Raw genomic sequence first — 20,930 nt, forward strand, 5'->3', positions numbered from 1 at the left:
ATTCGATATCAATACTAGATGACATTCGATATCAATACTAGATGACATTCGATATCAATTTGATATTAATACTAGATGGCATTCAATATCCCTACTATATGGTATATACTATATGGTATACATGCTGTTCAGGGTTATTGTGGAAATAGTGGCTATAGGTAATACAAACAGATAACAGTAAAAAAAAGTTTTGGCCGGTTTTGTACATTCAGTCCGCCGTAGTCAGAGTAGACCGGGCTAACTGATTGGCTGTCATCACCCCTATCCCTTACCTTGTCGCAACGACTCAACAAGATGAGACGCCAGCTCGATAGTTCCTCGGATGAAACAAGCAAGACGAAGATGGGTACTTCTGCCTGCCATCCAGCAACGCATAATGGAGAAAAGACGATTGTTCGGCCTACTGACAAACTCTTATCGGACATCATTTTCTATCCCGCGGTTCAGAATCAACACGCGCGGCCTCGCTGCTTCTCGCTGTCCCTCAGGCCCGCGCCTCTTCCCTACCTCGGGATGGGATCACATCGACCCCTCCATACCTATTGAAGAGGAGACAATTCCCACCTACAGACCTGAAAAGTTCTACCCTGTCCACATCGGTGAGGTGTTCAATCACCGATACCAGGTAGTTGGCAAGCTTGGCTATGGATCCAGCGCGACAGTGTGGCTGTGTCGAGACCTCTTGTAGGAGCAGCTCCTCCCTATTTACGGCAAAAATCTAACAGAGCAGGGAGCAACATTACGTGACACTAAAGGTTTATACAGCCTCATCATCAGTAAATCGCGAGATCGAAATCTACAAGCATCTAGGCACTGTCCAGTCCGACCACGCCGGTCAGTCATGCTTGAGACCGTTGATTGATGTCTTCCAGACTCCGCAATCAGAGGGCCATAGTGTCCATACTTGTCTGGTACATCCTCCTCTTGGGATCAGTCTCGACCAGCTGGCACCGCTGCTCCCAGGCGGGGTCATGAGTAGTGCCATGGTGAGAACTACTATCCGGAATATCCTTGCCGCTCTGGATTTTCTTCACACGGAGGCAGGGGTTGTACATACCGGTTGGTATTTTCATTCCATTCAAGAAGCTTCGCGGCGAAGAACGAGCTAAACCTTAGAAATTGATGACTAGATCTCCAGCCAAATAATGTTCTTCTTGGTATCAAGGATGAATCCATACTGTCCAAATTTGAGACAGCGGAATTGGAAGCTCCTGTGCCGCGGAAGACCCTTGAAGTTCGTACCATTTACATTTCACGACCACTTCCTATATCCTATGGGACCCCAGTTCTCTGTGATTTGGGCGAGGCTCGGCTGGGAACTGACGAGCAACAAGGCGATATCATGCCGGATATCTACCGGGCACCTGAAGTCATCTTGAACATGACTTGGGACTATAAAGTTGACATTTGGAATGTGGGGATGGTGGTAAGATAATCATTCATGCAGTCGCCTTCTGCCACATCATGGAACTGACAGTGCTCCAAGATATGGGATCTATTTGAGCATGGCCACCTTTTTAGGGCTCGGAATCCTGAAGGAAAGTTGGACGATGGCTACCATCTCGCCGAGATGCAGGCGGTCCTGGGAGATCCGCCTCTTGAATTCCTCGCTCGAAGTGAAAAGAGCCTCGAGTTCTGGGATAAAAATGGTTTGTGCAGCATTTCCCTCCAGAACGTAGATATAACCTGGCACTGTTATTAACTTATGAATTTAGGCAAATGGAAAGGCGCAGCTCCCGTCCCGGACTATGGTCTGGATACTCTGGAAGAACGACTCCAAGGTGACGAAAAAGATGATTTTCTACGTTTCCTCCGCCGAATGCTGTGTTGGCAACCAGAGGACAGGGCCACTGCAAACGAACTCCTGTTTGATCCTTGGTTAATGCATGGTTTGTTTAAGTGAAGAGATTGTGATGCAATGATCCGAGTAATCTCTACGACACAATCTAAGATACACTCAAACTCAGCAATAGCAGAAGTTACGCAGGTTGCTTGTGATGAAGTATGTCTGTAGAGGAGCCTCGCGCTGTGTAGCATGCCTCTGAGCTATTATTAATGTCCATGATGGATATAGACAATCTTAACAGCGGAGGAAGTACGAGGCGCTATATGGGATCTGGATTAAGTGCTTGACGGTCAATACATATATTTTATCTTCACCTAGGTACTTCCTTCGTAAATGGAACAAGCATATAAATGCACATAAATATGTTGTTGTGAAATTTGGATGGCTTTGACACTGTATTTATTTATTTAACTCTTTTGGGTGGGCCACGACCCCTATACTCCTATACTGTCCTCAATGGCAAATACACATATTGCTACTTGAGGATTCACATTTCACAGGAGAATGAGAGTCTATTTGCTTTCCTTTGGATGTTTGCTATGGTTAGACGTCTTGACCACCATAAAATGAGCTAGCTGACCAACTCAGCATCTCACCCACACTAGCCATGCACCTCCACTTCTCGGTCGAATTGTCAGCTCTGCCCGAGCCATTCACCTGAACACAGTCTAATATCACCACATAATGTACACACTGGAGCTTCAACCTGAGAGGGAGGCAAAAAGTAGCTGCAAGCCATAGCATAATCCAATCCGATCACAATGGCTCAGCAACCATCTCGTCACACCGTGGAATGGATCAAGCAGCAGCAGGCCGAAGCGGGGGTCGCTGCCCGAAAGGCGCGTAAGCCACGGCCAAAACTACCGATCTGGCTGGATGACTTTCCGCGAAACGATTCAGACACATTCGACAGAATCCCTGAGCGAGTTCCATTACCTGAGTCTCGCGATGGATCGTCCACGGCCAGTGACCCTGGAGAAAGAGATGGAAATGCAGCGAGGCCATCCCTGGAGGCGATTGATCGCGACGATACCTTCATCCAGCCTTGGTCTATTCCATTGCCGCCATCACCGCCGCCGTCACCAGGACCGCAGCGAGCACAACGGCCGGCGGCCAAAGAACTGAAAAGGGAAAAACGTCCACCGCGTGAACCCTACTATCGCGTTCTGGACCGCGCAGAAAACGTATTCGACCACATCAAGCACGGCAATATCCGCAAGTTTCCGCGCGTGGAGAGCACCTCCATCATACTGTACGAGTACTACGACGATGACACCGCGACGAGGGTGGAGATTGAGACCGCTCGAATGATCCCTGACTTCCACGGCATGCGGGAGGGATTGAAAGGGCGCGTGTTTCTCGTTGAGGATCTGTCCAAGGAAACTATCGATGCCTTGGGGGAGACGTTTGGGATTACTCCCGAGTTCTTCGAGGAGCACCTGTTGAACTCGGGCTACGGTGGCGCGCAGTATGATGATCCACCGGCGAGGTCATGGAAGACGGCTAGGCTGAACAAGTCGTATGTGTCGATCCAGTGGTTTCGGCCCGTGTATCGTCGTCCACCGTTATTTTCCAAACGCGACCGGGAAGAGCTGCTTGATTTGCAGGGTGATGGGTTAGAGTATATCTCCGGCAATTCAAGCATTAGTCTCAAAGCCGAGACGAATATATTTCGCTCCGAGTGGGATCTGCGCGTTGATCCGCGCGGAACGTCACAGGAGATGAGCGAGTTTGGGTTGGTAGAACGGGCGTCGATTTGGAGAAAGCAGGCTAAGAATATGGAGTATGAAACTGGTGAGCGATTACGGCCCCTGAAGTTGATATCCGGAAAGACTGACTGGAATTGGAGTTATCGTGTTGCTTGATCCTCTACCGACGATCAGCGTCAGCCACGATCTGACACTTCGGATCCCGAAAATGACTATGGTCGAACCTGGCGATCGTGATGATCGTGATGATCATCATGGTACAGGAAATAACGATGGAATAGGAACTAGACCAGTGCTGATAATCGAGGGCGATGGCACGGCCGAGGGTTTTGCGATTCCGATCGAGAACCCACGGCGAGAGGAGACACCGCGTCCGGTATTGGACTGGCTGCTCAGGCGACGCAGACCAGAAGTTGATAGGAGGAAGGTGAACGTAAAGACGAGCTTCCAGGTTTTAGTCAAGCAGATGGCTCCCCGAAAGGCCATTACAATTGATCTGGAGAAGGCCCTTCTGACAGGCGATGCGCTGAGCACGCTCCAGGAGGAACTCAGCGAGACGAGGTCCACTCGGCAGGCAGTGGAAGATATACCTGGGGAACATACGGCGCCCGTAAATGTACTAGATATCTTGTTTGAGATCATTGGCCAAGACACCTCAACCTTGCTCCGGGTGCTCAACCAGATCCTAAGCGACATGGAGGTCGATATTCTCGACGACACGAAGATGGAAGATCGACTGGCATTATGGCGGCAGCTCATCAGTAAAGCTGAGCGAGAGCTGTTGGAACTCAAAACATCAACCAAGAGCTTTGTGGCTTTCTTTGGTTTCGCATTTCCAGCCGATACAGCTGCAGCAACGTCCGACGACAACCCAGGCATTATAAGAAACGTGGCAGATCTCTTCCGGGAGATCGATCAGATGCTCACCAGACTCCGGCACGCGTCTTCGTCCTTGACATCCAATATGGGTCTCCTGGACAGTCGACGCTCCATCGACGAAGCGCACGCCGTCACGCGCCTCACCGAGCTGGCATTTCTCTTCATTCCGCTATCGTTTTCAGCATCTATTTTTGGGATGCAGATCGAACCATTTAAAGACTCGGCCCCGCTGTGGAACTTCTTCGTTGTTGCCATTACCGTGACCACGTTCGCATACCTAATGCGACTCACAATGCGCAGTCAATGGCTGGGAAATCTGAAGCAGAGCGTGAAGCAGGATGTTAGACGCTACGCGGAGCAACACGGTCTTCCGGTGCAAGTACGGTCTCTGTCGATGCTGTTACTCTTGCAATGGTTCGGGAGCGCACTTGAGCGGAGCATCAAAGCAACCTGGTCCTGGATAGGCAGGAAGGGCCGTAGGGCTGGGATCGAGTTATGGAGGGTGGTCGGGTTCCCAGTCAGTTTCACCCTGCTTATCGGCACTGCTGCAGTAGCACCTATCGCCGTGCTCTGGACCCGTGATATCGACCGAGGTGTGCAGGGCGCAGTTACCTTTGTAATCATACTTGCCCTCCTAGGCCTTGTGGGTGTACCCTACTGGCGAAGGTCCGATCCCAAATTTCGCTCTGCTTTCCCGAGACTCGTTACGCGCCTGCTGAGGCGTATTCCCGCAACAACGCGCTCGTTGCTTCTCTGGGTCCTTGGAATAGCAGCCTTTGTCGCAATACCGCTAGCATTGATCTGGACACGACCACTGGCGTCGGGTATTAAAGCCGGCCTGACTGCAGCCATCCTGGTTATTTTGCTGCCCTTTGTCGTATTTCTTGGATTGAGGGTCTTATTTTCTAGGTCTAGGACTGTATCTTCCGATACAGGGGAGAGTTACGCTTCTGCTTCGTATTCGTATGCTTCGCATGCTTCGTATGCGACTTCCCTCTCTGAAGAGGCAGTCATACAGCCCACGAGCAGCCACTCTCAGCGTAGCCATAATCCTTCATAGCCTGGGAAACGTCCCGTCTTATAGTGCTCTTGTTCTCAATTCCCTCAGCTCAAATACATATCAAAATATCTAAACCCGAAAGTCCTAGTCGTCCTCAGTCAACTTGGCAAGCATTCGAATACTCAGGATCATAATCAGCAATGCCAGGGCAATAATTCCCAAGCAGACCACAGCAGCCCATCCAAGAATCATCGCCGCCGTGCCCACCTGGCCCTCGATGGCCCCATAGGTGAGACTTTCGGACATGGTCCCCGCAGCACTACTATTAACATGCTGCCAGAGAATGGAGACCAAACCGAACATAAACCCCAGCGCACTCAAACCCAGTGTAGCCTGCATCACCGTCTGGGAAGGGAAGGGCTTGACTTCGCGGTCCGACCCATTCTCGTCGATTTCTTCGTGCCATCCTGGGAATGTCGCCAGGAGAATAAAGCACAGGAAGGTCAAGACAACAGCGATGAATCTGTTCATCTTAGCTTCACACTCTAGGCCTATAAAACGTCCCTACGTAGACAAGCGATAACTATGGGAAGACGAATACCGCAACTTACATCAACCCATCAAAAACTATCTTCTCTTTGAAATTCTGCGCAATCCAAATTAGATTCAGCGGGTCAGCAGCGCCAGTGTCGTTGCTCTGTATCCCCTCCGCCTTGACCATACTAGCCAGCGCCGCCGCACTGCCAGAACACAGTCGCGCGCCGTTGCTGAGGGTCAAACAGAGACCCATGTACCCTGCGCGCACTTCCCGAATCGTGCTATTGCCGTGCGAGACATTGTATACTTTTTCTGCAATGCCTGGGTTTACCAGCACGGGATCATCAGAGACCGAGGCGCTGGCATTTCTGTACTGCAGGGAAACCAAATACACATTGCTCAGGCCGTTGGAGGAGGTGCATCCGGCGAGAAGAATAGCTGGGATTGTGAGTAAAGCATTCAGGAATTAAACAAACAGTGCACTGAGTCTTACATAGAAGGATGATTGTAATTGAACAGACGACCATTATAACATGGTGGTACCCGATCATGGGAATCCATCCTGAACTCTCTGTCAGCCTGACCCCGCACACAGGATGTCTTGTGAAGACTAAGGTAGTCTCATACTATAAAAGATGACGGTTTGGAATCTCATTTTATGGGATGGTTCAGGTGATGGATGCAGCAGAGAGGTATCTCGTGTATTCGACCATTTATTGATACATAGATTATAGAATAAAGGGATAAAGTGCGAAAGTGAAGCAGGACGGGTGACACTTCATCAAGCCGCTTAGTTATATGTGCTTTTTCTTCTCTAGTTTAGCTACATTAGCTGAGAGTCAGCAATAAGGAGGGGTTGGATCCAATTTTCCCAGGAGCTAAGCAGCTGTCACCCCAATCATTGTCCTCCAATAATTCTTGTTATAGCCATAAATCATACTCTTGTCAACTTAATCTTGACAGTTCCGACGCCTTAGGCCTAGGACTTACCTTTTAGCAAAGCAAGGCTAGCCCCGGAAAGTCTGGGGAGGCTGATATACGGATTTAAGGATTTAATTAGTATATTTTAAACTAATTAATTCTACATTACTCCAGCTAAAAGGCTCACTGCGACTTGGTCAGAAACATTCCTTTGCCTAAGTCCGCAATCATAGGGCCTAACATACCTACACTTTTCCGGCTGGGACGAGACTAAATCTCAAGATCGACTTGGGAACTACCTAGCCTCCATTGTTGCTGTGTAGACCTGATGCAAGGCTGAAGATCAATAAAGTACTACAGACTGATTGGCCAGACCCAACAATACTCCTAGAAAACAAAGTCCAATCATCTGGCTGTTGGTGAAAGTCCCAGAAAGGAAAGGAGAGCCAGCTCCGATGAAAGCCGCGATGAGAGCCACCTGAAATCGCAACAGTCCCTGTAAATCCAATTGTATTGATGTGGTTACATTGGAACCATTTTTCGAACCCTCTTTAGATCACCTGTCCAAGAATTAACCTTTGATGAGAAGCTGACTATAGTGCGGACATGCTCGCCATAATCCCCAGTATGCTTCACAGCACATTCTATTTAACTAACACTGATATGTACCCTTAGATGATGTACTGGAGAATAAGCATACTGCATAATATTGTGATATTGATACTGTAGCCACCACTATCATCCTATTCAGTGTACACTAAATGACCATGAATGATTCTCAGTCGTCCTCAGACAGTACTGTATCTGATTGTGCATTCACTTCAACCCATCACGCTCCCTTGCTTGATGCTGTGTAAGGTGTGGCACTATCAGAGCTGGCGTAGAATCTTGTTATTTATCTATAATTGTGGTCAATTACATCACAGAATAGTGGATTATTCAAGAGTGTACTTACGAGCTGCACAATATCTTGATCCGCTCTCAGCCCAGTTATTACAGCCCTCTTTGACACACCTGATGGCAGGACTTGGCATTTTGATGGTTGATGAGGATGGATTAATATTTATAGTGAGACAATTTTGTAAAGAGGAAATTTGCAGATGTGGTTATCGCACAGGGAAGTGACGAAGTGGACTGACTGTCTCTTGAGGGGGTAGAGTCAGAACCTTTATACTTCTCTTTGGGACGGACAACAAGCTAAAATCAGAGTTTGGAGAATGGGGTGACACTGTCTAGTGAATTAGCTACTAGGAAGCATTCCAAGAGGGACGTGCGGCTGCTAATGCATGGTCATCACATCTTTTAATGGATGGGCACTAGTGGTATGCTCTACTATACTTTCCCTATGATAAAATCTGGCGTAACTACTTGTTGACATATTCCTATTTGTTTATTGATGTTCTCATGTGGGGATGGGATAAGGTCACATGATAAACGCGTAGATTCCAAACAGTCTATGCTTTCTATCCCTTAGTCCTTACCTTGTATCACAGCTAACCAACTGCAGAGACGCCTGCCATGGCCATGTGGAATTGTGATTTTGAAAACTGCAGCAACCCATTTGTTCGCACATATGGGCAATGCATCATTTGTGATCGCCATCTCTGCGCCCAACATCTTAGCTCAAAATATCATAGCTGCCCTAGTTGGGAAGTGAGTAAAATATGGTCCTCATTACACGAAGTATTATTTAACTGTTGGTTATTAGGATGAGCGGCTATACGACCCTATCGCTCAAAAAGCAGAGCAGAAGGAGATCACAAGACTGTTGAACAAAATCAACATCCCAGCACTCCTCGCTCAAGCAAGCCATTTGCGCAACGGTGTTCCCTGCTCTTTACCGCAGCCACTTCAGTATGATCATGCAAAGCGTACCTCGGTGATGGGCGGCATGAATTATCATATCGAAATCCAGTTTGAAGACGGAATCAGCTGGCTGGCGCGCATTCGAAGATTCAATGCCACGTCACCGCCGCCAGATCTTCGACGCTACATTATGCGAAGCGAAGTCGCAACGCTTCAGTTTCTAAGCAAGACAAACATTCCATCTCCGAGAGTACTTGATTATAACTTTGAGCAAGCGAATCCTACCGGCGTCGAGTATATCCTTATGGAGAAATTGCCTGGGAAGTCGTTACGGTGGTCTCTGACAAGTCCAGAACAGAGGAAGAAGATTATCAGCCAGCTAGCAGACATTTACATCGAACTCAAAGCATTTCCATTTGACTCCATGGGCTCTCTAGACCAGCCCGGCACTGATCACGTGGGGCCTTTTGCAAGGGAATCGTTGACGGACTATGTGGACTCACAGATGCGACCTCTTGGTCCCTTCATCTCTCGCGAAGAATATGTCGTCTCAAGCATACAATTAACCCTAGATCTCATCATCAGGGGAGAGGCATATGCTGATCGAGCAATTGATGCATTCCTGATCCATCGCTTCCTCTTGGATGCTGTTTCCCACATTGTACCTGCTAAAGCTGAAACCACCCAGTTCTATTTGAAGCATGCGGATGACAAAGGTGACCATATCCTCGTTGACGATGATTCCAATATAACAGGGGTTGTCGACTGGGAATGGGCACATACGGATTCGAAAGCTGCAGCTTTCAATTCCCCCATTTTGCTTCTTCCTGTTGCTGATTTCTATGATGGGATCAACCACCCCGGGGAGGACGAACTGGCATTGGCGCAATCATTTGAGGATAAAGGTCATCTTGATCTTGCCGAAGCTGTGAGAAACGGGCGGATCCTTCACCGTTTTGAATTCTGCTGTGGGTATGACCTTGCTGATTGGAAGGGGTTCCTCGGCCTCTTCCAGGGCCTCCGGAAAGCCATCAATGTCGATGGGGACTTGGAATGGGATGCTTGGAAAGAGAAGACTCTTGAGACATACAAGAATGATGCTCTCCTCAACAAGTTGATAAAGCAGGATCCTGCCGGCCTAGTGTTAGCAGAAGTATCCTAGTGATCGTCTTTTCACGTGCGATATAAGTAGGGCTTCCTACAAATCTAGCTCATATATGACCACAAGGCGTGGAAAATAGGGCTTCCAGTCTGCTTAGCCATACTTAAGCCAGTGTTATTAACCCGGCCAGAAGCTAAATGCGCCCTTAAATGCCTGCTGCTTTAGGGGGTGAGAGCCACTAAACCATAGTGTGAGTATAGGTGAGTGCAGGTGAGTAAAGGTGAGCTCTGAACATTCATGGATTGGCAACGTGGAGACCGCATTCACCAGGATTGGAAGACTGTGGGCTTCATTAGCTGTTGCCAGTTGCCACTGGAACATGTTTCTTGCCTAGCTGAGGGAGGCCGTCTTTACCACTGCGAAGGGCTGACCTGCGAAACCAACTGCATCTAATTAGGCAAGAAGGGCACCTATAGTAAGGTAATGGACCTCGGTGACCATTTAAGAAAGTTTATTAGGAAGCTTCACATACATTGTCAATAACTTTAGTTATGGTTAGGAGACTGAACATGCTGTGGTACTCTTTCTCCACACACACGGTAATAAATTTCTAGTTTTTAATTTTAGGAGCTCACTTCCTGAAACATTATATGTCTTAGACCACACCTCATTACCAGAGTGATCACCATGATGGGCTGAATTCAGCAAGGGCCTCAACACCCTTTTTGCACTTGGTTAACTCTTGATAGTCCAACGTACAAGGCACCTCTTGGCCATCTCTGATAACAATGGCTCAGAATCTAGCCAACTTCAAAGGCCCTTGTATATGGTATGGGTGATACCTATCACAGATCCTTCGGAATACAACTTTGAAAGTCAGCCATAAGGTGCCCTTTCCAGTCCATGCAGAGACTATTTCCTACCTAATTGCTGGCGAAGCTGCAGCCGCTTGCTTAGGCTCTGGAATACAAATTTAGCAGCTATAGAGCACAGGAACTATGCGCTAAATCTCCGCCTTCTCAGATTAGCCTTTATCTGACCTGATTTGGGTAAGACTGATATTATACCATGATGCGTATGGGCATGCTCCCTCAATGCCCTAAAAGGCCCTATGCAGGATGTGATAATATCAATAATAGCCATCTCGATTCCTAGCCCGGTAAAGGCAAATCACCATGTGTAATATGTGAGGGAGGCGCTGAGCCCACAGAGTATCTCATTGACTTTATAGGTACTTCATTGCGTTATGTTATGTATCTCCATTATCCCTAGCAGCCCACCCAACCCCCAGGTGCATCTAATCGCCATATTTTGAAGCTATCACTTAGAACGATGCATTTCCTTCGTAGACTGGAGAGTGAGTCACACATAGGAATTAACTGGTTGATAGGTACCGGCCGTATCACATCAGTGCCAGCGGCGTTACATGTCTACTCCGCAATACTGACTAGTTAAATATCAGAAGTCTCCGGTATGGGATGTATTCGCATGATTTAGGGCTTTTAGAAATTGTACCTCCAGTAAAGTATGACCAGCTGAGAAGACAAAATTTATCCATGGGTGGACTAACCATGGTTGATTCCGGGTGGATCCACGCATGATACGTTCGACGGGTGAACAAAATGGGACTAATAAATGTGATGTGGCTGATTGCTATCGCCAATGTACTATGTTATAAATATCTGCAGATATTTGTGCCCTGTTTCAATAGCGCCGGAAAATCACAACCTAGAAAGGAAAAGTGAGGGGAATAGATTCTCTCAAGCAATGGGGCGCAATTATTCTGAATCATCTAGATAATGGGTGTCTGGACGCGGCCAATGGTATAGGTGTATTTCCCTTCCCGCAGGGGAATCTAAATCCGCTACACGTTCCAATTGGCGGTAGGAATTTATTACTCTTGACACCACGGCCAACTCGTACAGTAAGCAAATCTGAAATTTAATTTTTCGGTTGGAAATAGGTAATTTATGGTATAGTTAGTGGTGCCAACCGATTTTCGCTCCGTTCGTATAGTCCAAGTGACGCACCAGTGCAAAGTGATGTTGTCCACAAGAAAAGTGGTGTCAAGCAGAGAAACTGGCGAGTAGAAACAGTTTCGTCCATGCAATGGACATGTAAGCAGCTCTCTGGGCAATCTATCGGGGATTTACAACTTCTTTAACTGGAGAAAAAATATCTATATAAAGGCGTCACAATGAGCTCGAACTTTTCCATCGCGACGCCCTTGCTCTAAAACATTCTATCAACAGCTCCTATTCACTGTCCATCTTCAGTCCCCGCCCAGTTTAGTCATTCAGAGCAAAACCACCATGGCATGTGGCTGTGAGCGACGCATCACCCGCAAGATATACCAGCATTGCACTGCTACCCCGAAACACGAAATAATGGAGTACGCAATGGTTCAATGTAGTAAGCCAGGTGGCAGCACATGCACAGGATACAGAGATGTATACCTCGCAACGTCGATGGTCCGAGTTCCTGGTCATATATGCCCAAAATGTTAATCTTGATCGAGGTATGCTAGGATAATTTCTTCTGGTGATAATCCCACACTAACCATTTTAGATGGCAGCCAAGCCTTCCCTGGCACCTGAATCGCGCCCGGAAGCTGCAAATTTCGTTCGGTACACATTCCTTGCTATCCCTTACACCGATGCCTAGAAAATTATTTTAGTGTGATTCGGTGTATATAAGCTGATTGGTCAGAATATTAATACAAAAGGTAAAATACACTAATTTCTACCTTATGACCAATTGGCTTAGATGCACAGAATCACACTAAAATAATTTTCTAGGCATCGGTGTAAGGGATACTGTGTGGGGTTCTCTGCGTCATGTTAGGACACAACTTCACTGTTCGCAGTTTGCAATGATATTGGGCCATTCGCTGTATCTAAAACATCTCTCGTTACCGAAGCTGTCTCTCTGTGATATTGGTATCAGCCTTGATATAGGTTTTCCCTATTAGATTAGGTTTCCCTATGCTGGTTATGCGAATGCGAAGGCTGTTTCAGTTGCTATAATTATTTGGGGTCACCAAATGTCGCCATTATAGAACTCAGTCAATTATCTCAGGTATATTGCGAATCGGTCTTGTCCGGATATGCGACAGATATGGCCTTCGGCGTTCAAGTAAAAGTGCCAAGACAAATCGGATTTAACCTTTCCAGGTTGGGCTTTCTTGGCAGCTGAGGCCCAAATGGGCACCCGGGTCGGAAGCCCACGTCTTTGCTCTGGAAATCACCTTCTCTTCTGTCCTACCAGAGGGACCACCTTTCTCCTATTGATTCTTCGTCGCGTTCCCATTCAGAGCCTTTCTCATCCCATCATCCTTGCCCCGCCCCCAGAATGCTGCACGAGGCCGAAATTGTGGTATACCAGCAGTACTCTCCCCCTGAAGTCCAGCGGGTGATTGCGTCAGGAAGCAGTGCGTTCATTGGAGAAGTCGACGCATCCACTGTTTTGAAATATCCTCTCGCCCATGGTGGAGACATGAGCCGGCTTGAAGTGGAAAGGAAGCTTCTCGAGGTCGTGGGACACCATCGACGGATCATAGGATTGAAGAGGTTCTCGAATAGCGGGCTTTACTTGGAGCGTGCTATAAATGGAAATTTGGCTGACTATATCCTCGAATCGGTCGACTCCCCGCCGTCACTCCAGCAGAGGTTATCCTGGTGCCAGGAGGCAGCTGAGGCAGTTGCATGGATCCATAGTAGGGGAGTACTTCATTGCGACATTCAGCCCGCAAACTTCCTTCTCGATGAGGAGTTCCATCTCAAACTGTCTGACTTCCAAGGGAAGCACTTATCAGAGAATGGCACTGTGCTCCTCGATGGAGGCAGCGGCGAACCTTGCAGATTCTATTGCCCCCGAGAGGATCCGTTTGAGGCAGACACAAAAACAGATCTCTTTGCATTGGGTTGCACTATCTACTTTATCATGATGGGCCACCCTGTGTTTCCCGACATTGTTGATGGGGAAGACGGATGGTATGAAAAGGTCAACGATAGGTTTGCGAAGCAGCAGTTCCCACAGGATGTACATGTTTGCAGTGAAATTACTCTCAAATGCTGGCTCAAAGAATATGAATCTGCCAGTGACTTAGTTCAAGACCTCGAGTCTGTCAGAATGGCTTTGTCAGACACTGGATGTACATAACTTGGCTGGAAGGCTCGCTTACATCAGGTTGTCGCAGAATAAACTGGCTAGCCTCTCTGGGATATCCATAAAATGCCTATGATCTTCCCTCTTAGTCGTTATTAGTTACCTACAAATTAACTTGCAGACCTCGTACTCGACCGATACAAAGAGGGTCGGACTGGTTAGATGAAAGGAACGTGGGCCCAAAACTAGTACTATGGAATGTTTGTTGTCTGAGCGGAAAGCACAGGAGCGTTTCTTTCCACAAGTTCCAAGTCAGAGGGAAAGGGGTGAAAGGAAAATGATTCTGGTCTCGATCATGCTTCAGCGAAGGATATCTTGGTTACCTTTTTCCACAGGAGCAAAACTGAGAGTAGTCAGCCCATTTCCAAGTCAAAAAGGTGCCAGGTAACTTTCCGTCACGCCAATTAGATGGCATGGTTTAGCGCGTAGGGAGGGTTAAGGGCCAACCAGCATTTTCGGAGTCAAATGAGACTACTCCTCAAGCAGGTGGCACTATTTTGTGCGGCTGGTTGACGTTGATGTTAGTTGAGGGGTGGTCTAGAGGAGTTACAGAACTTCCATTGATCGCTTCAAAATTCAACTTTAATCAGCTGGCAGTTTCAAATGTCTTGTTTCTCAAAATGTCTACAGAGATTATGTTCATTGATGCACTTGACAAATCTACGCCAGCTACAATCCTTCGCTCCGAGGTAAGCCATGTCTTTACTGGACGCGCTGGAGTGAACTAATTCACTTGCAGCCACTGCGGTCGGCTTTCAGGTCATTCCTAGAGCGTGGCACAGAGAAAGAACTTCAACAGCTTTTTGATTTACACAAACCAAGTATATGCCATGGAAGGAGTGCTCCGGCCAGCTATCAATCAAACTGGACTAGACGTGAGCCTGATTTGCTTCCTAAACAACCGCGAAGTTCCCATAACGAGACAAGTCTACCTATCAGGACCCCTTTTGATCCCTCGTTGAAGTCGACAGTACAAGTACCGTCAAACCGCGGAAGACTCCAAAAATCGAGATTATTGTTGTCAATACCTCAGTCACAACCTATCGGACATTTAGAACAACTGGGTGCATACGTATGCGCCTGTGGTATGAGTGATTACCACAGAAAGTGCCTCATCAATGCGGCTGCAGCCTACGTTGCTCCCAGTATTAGCCCGGAAGATCTGAACAGTATCTGGAATCTCGGCGGCGCCATCTTCGGAGGAGGTGAGGCGAAAACAAGATTCAGTCGACTATATGACGGCCAGAAACGCGTCCAGGAGAAAAGCAACACTATTGCCTTTTTATCGCGTACAGTTTCTGTCCTTCTACGAAATGATATTGACGACAGGGCGAACATGGTAGAAAAGCGTTCTCTTAGCAAAGGACGCGGGAGACTGAGCGTGGCTTTGGAGCAACTAGCACAGGAAATTCCTACGACAAAAGAGAAAATATCTGGAGAGTACACTCGATCAGCATTACTTTACAGGCTCATCGAAAAATGTGGGCTTGGCGACCTTGCCACACTTGGTGCTGACAATAACCATATGTATGTCAGGCATAATGAAGCAAAACTGTCACTAACGTCGTTTTATAGTTGGCAGAAAGACCTCTCGATCCGTGACGTGGACTTCCTAATATCTTTCAGGAGAAAGAATTATCCTAGGGCGGAGAAAATTGCACGGCAATTGGACTTCCCAGTCGCGTCGTTGATGATCGAAGCACTGACAACCTGTGGTTGGGGATATGATGAATTGGCCACCGGCAACACACAATTCTTGCAACATTTACGGTGTATTGTGGCTGCGGATAGCCTGGCCAAAGGGTACATTGAGAAGGCTATAAACCATAATAATGATCCAGTGTCTGGAAGTGAAGGACGGAGACCTCTTTGTAATGAGCTAATGATACTGGGCCAACAAACTGCGTCCAGCTATGCCCGTGGTAAGGCTTATGTGATGAGTGATATATGTGTAAACTGACGGCTATGCCTCCAGAACCTGCTCAGCCTGGGGGAGATCAAGAAGGCTATCTGATGGCTTTGATAGTTGATGGGAAGATTGAACACGCTTCATCAGAACGCAGATGCCGGAAAAGGCCGCCCTCTGACTTTTATAATAAGTCTAAATGTCTCTAAAAGGAAGCTACACCTGAAATTTCTCAGTCTATACCCATGCCACATGGCTAAATTGCTAATGCAGACTCATCCCTGAATGAGGGCTCCGGCATACCTTTGGATGACTAATACCAGGCTGATTTTTCCAGTCCCACTATCACCCAATACTGGAAAGATTAATCCAATCAGGTTTCATCTCATCCCTTTCTAATGACAGATCCTCCCGCGGCCGCGCCGCTGAGTCTCAGATCTTCATTTTACTCTTTTCCAACCTCTTGGGGTAACTTTGGCGAAAAGCACTATGCCATGGTGTCAGATCGCCTCAGTATTCATGACCAGGATGACTTTGAAACTGCTGCTATGTTTGTCCAATGTTCATCCTGTGCTGCTGAGGACTTTTCTTCTGGTAATTTGGCTACACCAGGTGAATAGTCTGGGACGAGTGATTCCGCACTGGCTCAAGGCATGGTTACTGAGCTAAGATATGTTCCTGCATTAGAACCATTTGCAGAAGCTATCCGTGCTACTCCACATCTGGGGGAAACCCAGGTGGCTATTGATTTAGCTGTTAGATCCACCCCGTTATTCCGCATGCCTGAAGAGAATGATACGAGCTCTTGGAGCGACTTGACTTATGGGGCGACTTATGTTGGGCAAGTTAATGATGGTCATTGTTATCAACTTCCTGAGAATTCCGATGCGTCTGCATGGAGTAACTTTGTCAACTATTGTTTGCCCTGAGTGGAGGATGAATATGCTTGGGCAGCCTGGAATATATATGTTTTACCACAGAGTACAGACTTGACTGCTTGGGGTGCTCATTGACGTGGCGACCAACTGGTATTATAGTAATGTACAGGAATATGACTGGCTTCCGTGCAAGGTTGCATTTTTCAAATAAGTTGTAATCAGTTCAACAGGATAAAAAAAGCCAAGCCTCCTCCTTACTTCTTAAACTTCATATCCTTATCTCCTGAATGCACTGCGAAGCCCCCACAGGGAATCTGACTGATATTGGAGGGCAAGCCATTCTGATCGTTCAAATCCTTGAGGGCAATAATAACAAGGATCTTGCTGGGAAACAGGGTATGTAAAACACTGGTTGTGAGAGGCTGATCAGCCCAGATAATAGGATATGCATCTGATATATGTTTTTAAGGGTCGTCGTCGAAAGATTTACCTGTTTTTTGGGTGACAAAATCGAGATTCTCTTTATCCTGAATTATGTGAGTTAAGAGTTGTAGGGTATCAATGAATGCCGCGTACCTGAAGCCATAGATTAATAATGCTATCTATAACATCCTTCTCTTAAGGAAGGAAGAGTCAAGGATAATTAGGATGCAAGCAATGGCGGATTTTGAGCTGTAAGTTAGTTGGGACTGAACTGGCGGCTTCTTAGAGGCTGCGTGGGTTCATCATAACATGTGTAAGTTCTTAACCCTAGTACAGAAGAGAATGAGTAGCAAAAGGAAGAAAAACATGAAGGTGTAGCCTACACTTCTATGATGTGTTAATGAGATTTAACCCAACCAGTAAGGTTGGGTTATAACTATCTAATTTTATGGCAGGGTTTTCCGTCAAGTTGCCTGCTTACTATGTGACCTTGGGCAACCTTGACAGACTCCTTCGCTTCTTCCTAGAGCCATAAGCCTAAGGGACATATGGAAATATGACTGTGCTGCGGTCGCTGGTAGAAATGACACGTCATTGGCTGTCGTCAACAAACCCATTACGGCTAGAGGATTTTTCAGTTCAGACCAAAACAAAACACATTCCCCAAAACAGTTTGATTATGGCCAGCATCCAACCACATACAGAATGTCCCTTCAAGAGTTACAGGATTCACAACAGCGCCTAGAAGAGGAGCAGCTACTCAGGGAGCAAGCTGAGGACTAACTGAGGCTTCAACCCAAAAACAATGCTATCCAAATTCCTCAATGCCTGCCATGCCATGCGCATTCATTTCTCGGGTTATCCATCCAAAGAGACAAAGACTCATTAACTGAAGGCGATCTGGCTAATGCCAATGTAAATTTCCTTTGACCAGGATTCACAAATGGACCACCTTTCCAACCGAGCAAGCTTCGATATGGGAGGATTTGATGGGCACAGGGTTTGCGACAGAGCGCAATTTTTTGCCTCTATTAGCATTGAAGGAATATGGCAAAGAGGCACAGGGAAGGATAGTAAGCTCTGAGCTGGATTTGCTATTAAGTACTTACTCTCAGCCAATATATCTAACATCTAGTCCAGTTCTTGCCATGTTATCTCTTAGAGTTTTGGGTAGTGTGAGGCCTGTATTTTGTCAGTGGATGGCCATCAAATAGTGATGCATGCTAATAAGTTGCTCTCAAGAAAGAGGCCATTGGCTGTTAGGATTACAAAACATTATTTGACTAGTGAGGAATTGACTGTTCCTTAAATGCTTTGTATACATTGATGCTACTATATCTCTTGCTGACCAGGTTTTTCTCTTTGTGATAAGTACTTGAACACATAGCGTGTTAGTCCCTAACACTAGCATCTTTGTAAACAAATTACCACAAAGTGTGTTAACAGATTATAGAAGAGCTTATGTGGATATTAGTCTTGAGCCACGGAGTGTTAATGACTGAGTGAATCAAGCCATTCTAGCTGGAGAATAGGCTGCTGGAAAGGAATGCCTGAATTTTCCTTGGGAATGGACCTCAGCTCTCAGTGGGGCTAATATCATGTGATTATAACCTAAAAATAGACAAGGACCTATTTACTTGACTTAAGTATTAGACCCTCTTGTTAGACAGCGCTTGACTCAGGGCCGGAGCTTATGTGGATGTACTAGGTTTAAAAATCATTATTCTCTCTAAATACATTAGAAAGGAGGGCTTTTGATGACTATTATCTCCAGGAGAGGTCTAGTATCATTAGTGATGTCCCAATAGACTCTGGCTTGATTGTCCACGACCATGGGATCCCAATGTATAAAGGGTAATTATATATCTCCCAGCTTTCTGAGCTTGAGAGCTGCATAGAAGGCGGGTGGCTTGATCTTGCTGAGTCTGTTATATCACTGGTGGTATTTAAGAAGGTTAAAAGTCGTTCACATAAGAGAATGAATTTTATAGGGTCATATTTCTACTAGAAATGTTAACCTTAATATGGGTCAAGCATCCTCCAATCAACAAAGGAAAGTCAAGGGAGGGTTGGCATAAAAGTCTGTGTGAATAAGATAAAGAAGCCTAATTATCTGCTGAGACTGCCTGACTAGGAGCTGCTGGTTGATGGTAAGATTGTTGCTGCTCAGCACTGAACTAGAACATGTAGATGAAAAATACACTTAGGTTTCTTCTATGCCTATTACCTTTGGGTCTTCCGCGGCCTCTTGAAGGACTCTCTTAATTTAGGTATAAAGTCCTCTGTCACCCTTTTTCCTCTGTGCACCTCTGGGGAAGATGACATAGAGCAAAGCTTTTACCTAAGGAATTAAAGGCTTATAAAATAGTGTGAAATACTTGTTTGCTATTCCTTTAAAATCTAATTCATTATTAACTATCCCCTTCTTTGAGTTAGCCAACTTCTGATCATTATCATAATTCCAATAGTTAAAATCCGTTGGTCCTACTTCCTTATTAGGGCCATTGTAGTGAATGCATATCCAAAACAAAACCTAGAAGAAAGACTCCAGGTCATGCCAGAAGGAATGTTTCTCACCTAGAAGGAGTCTAATAGCTATGAAAGCCTGTGTGCCTATTTTGCCTCTTACTCCTGACGCATGCTCTCACTCCTCCCTGATAGCAAGGTCCAGGTTAATCAGAAAGGCTGGCCATGAGCTGTTATTTTCTCCTTTATTTATCATAAGGTTGCCAGTGGATATATCACCTTGAAGAATACCTGCATTTGTATGCAATGATTCATAACCTGGGATGATAAGCATTGATAGTGTAAGAATATATGTAGTAAGTCTGACCTATTAAGCAGTGCTTAAGGGCATTAAGCAGGGTGATATGAGAGCTTGCTCTATATATTAGTTTTCCATAATTACTGATAAAAACACAACAGTGTATACAATTCTCCAAGGCAGCATCACCAGTCATGGATGAAGAGTATGAACAAGGCCTTTTATTAGTAGGTTGAGGATTATTAGCATAGCTAAATAATCTCTTTTAACTAGCACCACTAATTTGGGAATGGGTTAAATGTGTCAAGTCTCTTTGTTCTCTTACTTGGTGTGCATCTTTAAAATTTAAAGCCTTTGTAATATCCAGACCCTTCCTGATATTATCCCAGATATTATCGACTTTTGCATCCACTTTGACTGTTTGATGATAAAAGTACTGTGCGACATTCGCAACGCCTTTATTAGTAATCTTACTAACTCGCCTTCTTCCTATTGCTCCGGATACTGCCATGAATCCTTGACAATGATAAAGATTTCGGGGTTCCCATCAAGACGGGCCTCCAGCAAACAGTCGCTCTACCAGCAACATATGATGATGGTTTCATGAGGCCATCAAGTATCAAGCGCTCCATCTTCCTGCCATGTGATATTTCCATATATTGATTCCTATTAGGAGGCGTCCTGATGGTTAGATTGAGACCCAGCTGCTTGTCATTCATCTGCAGAAATCCTAACATTGCTGAAATAAATTATATCCTGTTTAAGTTTATGTCAAATAAGGAGGAGGCGATGGCCCCTAAGTAATCAAACTCCCATAAGTGCATAATGGAACCGCAAAGAGTAAAGCCTAATATAAATTAATATATAGGCCATGCAGCAAACACCTCCCTCACATATCTACCCAGGTCACACCAGGTATTAGATGAAGTATCAAGATCTGGGCTGCTTTTCAATTCACCAGGAACAAGGACATGCGACCAATGAAAACTATA

At 46.1% G+C, this 20,930-nt stretch overlaps 6 protein-coding genes across 6 annotated transcripts; 5 read left to right on the forward strand and 1 right to left on the reverse strand.

Moving 5' to 3' along the window:
* Positions 1 to 376: 376 nt before the first annotated feature.
* Positions 377 to 1,903, forward strand: Aspvir_002761 (uncharacterized protein; the record flags this gene model as incomplete). Its single annotated transcript, XM_043274357.1, has 5 exons — positions 377 to 684; positions 731 to 1,059; positions 1,131 to 1,426; positions 1,487 to 1,649; positions 1,716 to 1,903. 5 exons carry the CDS (start codon positions 377 to 379, stop codon positions 1,901 to 1,903), a joined length of 1,284 nt encoding a protein of 427 aa, XP_043130292.1.
* Positions 1,904 to 2,607: 704 nt separating this feature from the next.
* Aspvir_002762 (uncharacterized protein) lies at positions 2,608 to 5,494 on the forward strand (the record flags this gene model as incomplete). The annotated part of the gene is made up of 2 exons (XM_043274358.1): positions 2,608 to 3,640; positions 3,696 to 5,494. The coding sequence occupies 2 exons, from the start codon at positions 2,608 to 2,610 to the stop codon at positions 5,492 to 5,494; spliced, it is 2,832 nt and encodes a 943-aa protein (XP_043130293.1).
* Positions 5,495 to 5,578: 84 nt separating this feature from the next.
* Positions 5,579 to 6,498, reverse strand: Aspvir_002763 (Fig1 domain-containing protein; the record flags this gene model as incomplete). The annotated part of the gene is made up of 3 exons (XM_043274359.1): positions 5,579 to 5,957; positions 6,046 to 6,409; positions 6,465 to 6,498. 3 exons carry the CDS (start codon positions 6,496 to 6,498, stop codon positions 5,579 to 5,581), a joined length of 777 nt encoding a protein of 258 aa, XP_043130294.1.
* Positions 6,499 to 8,410: 1,912 nt separating this feature from the next.
* On the forward strand, positions 8,411 to 9,860 carry Aspvir_002764 (uncharacterized protein; the record flags this gene model as incomplete). The annotated part of the gene is made up of 2 exons (XM_043274360.1): positions 8,411 to 8,545; positions 8,601 to 9,860. The coding sequence occupies 2 exons, from the start codon at positions 8,411 to 8,413 to the stop codon at positions 9,858 to 9,860; spliced, it is 1,395 nt and encodes a 464-aa protein (XP_043130295.1).
* A 3,291-nt stretch (positions 9,861 to 13,151) lies between these two features.
* Aspvir_002765 (protein kinase family protein) lies at positions 13,152 to 13,961 on the forward strand (the record flags this gene model as incomplete). The annotated part of the gene is made up of 1 exon (XM_043274361.1): positions 13,152 to 13,961. One exon carries the CDS (start codon positions 13,152 to 13,154, stop codon positions 13,959 to 13,961), a length of 810 nt encoding a protein of 269 aa, XP_043130296.1.
* Positions 13,962 to 14,587: 626 nt separating this feature from the next.
* Positions 14,588 to 16,082, forward strand: Aspvir_002766 (uncharacterized protein; the record flags this gene model as incomplete). The annotated part of the gene is made up of 4 exons (XM_043274362.1): positions 14,588 to 14,656; positions 14,707 to 15,494; positions 15,543 to 15,889; positions 15,943 to 16,082. 4 exons carry the CDS (start codon positions 14,588 to 14,590, stop codon positions 16,080 to 16,082), a joined length of 1,344 nt encoding a protein of 447 aa, XP_043130297.1.
* Between the last annotated feature and the right edge of the window lie 4,848 nt (positions 16,083 to 20,930).

The sequence above is a fragment of the Aspergillus viridinutans genome (assembly GCF_018404265.1).
Source record: "Aspergillus viridinutans IFM 47045 DNA, scaffold_12, whole genome shotgun sequence".
Classification (NCBI taxonomy): Eukaryota; Fungi; Ascomycota; class Eurotiomycetes; order Eurotiales; family Aspergillaceae; genus Aspergillus; species Aspergillus viridinutans.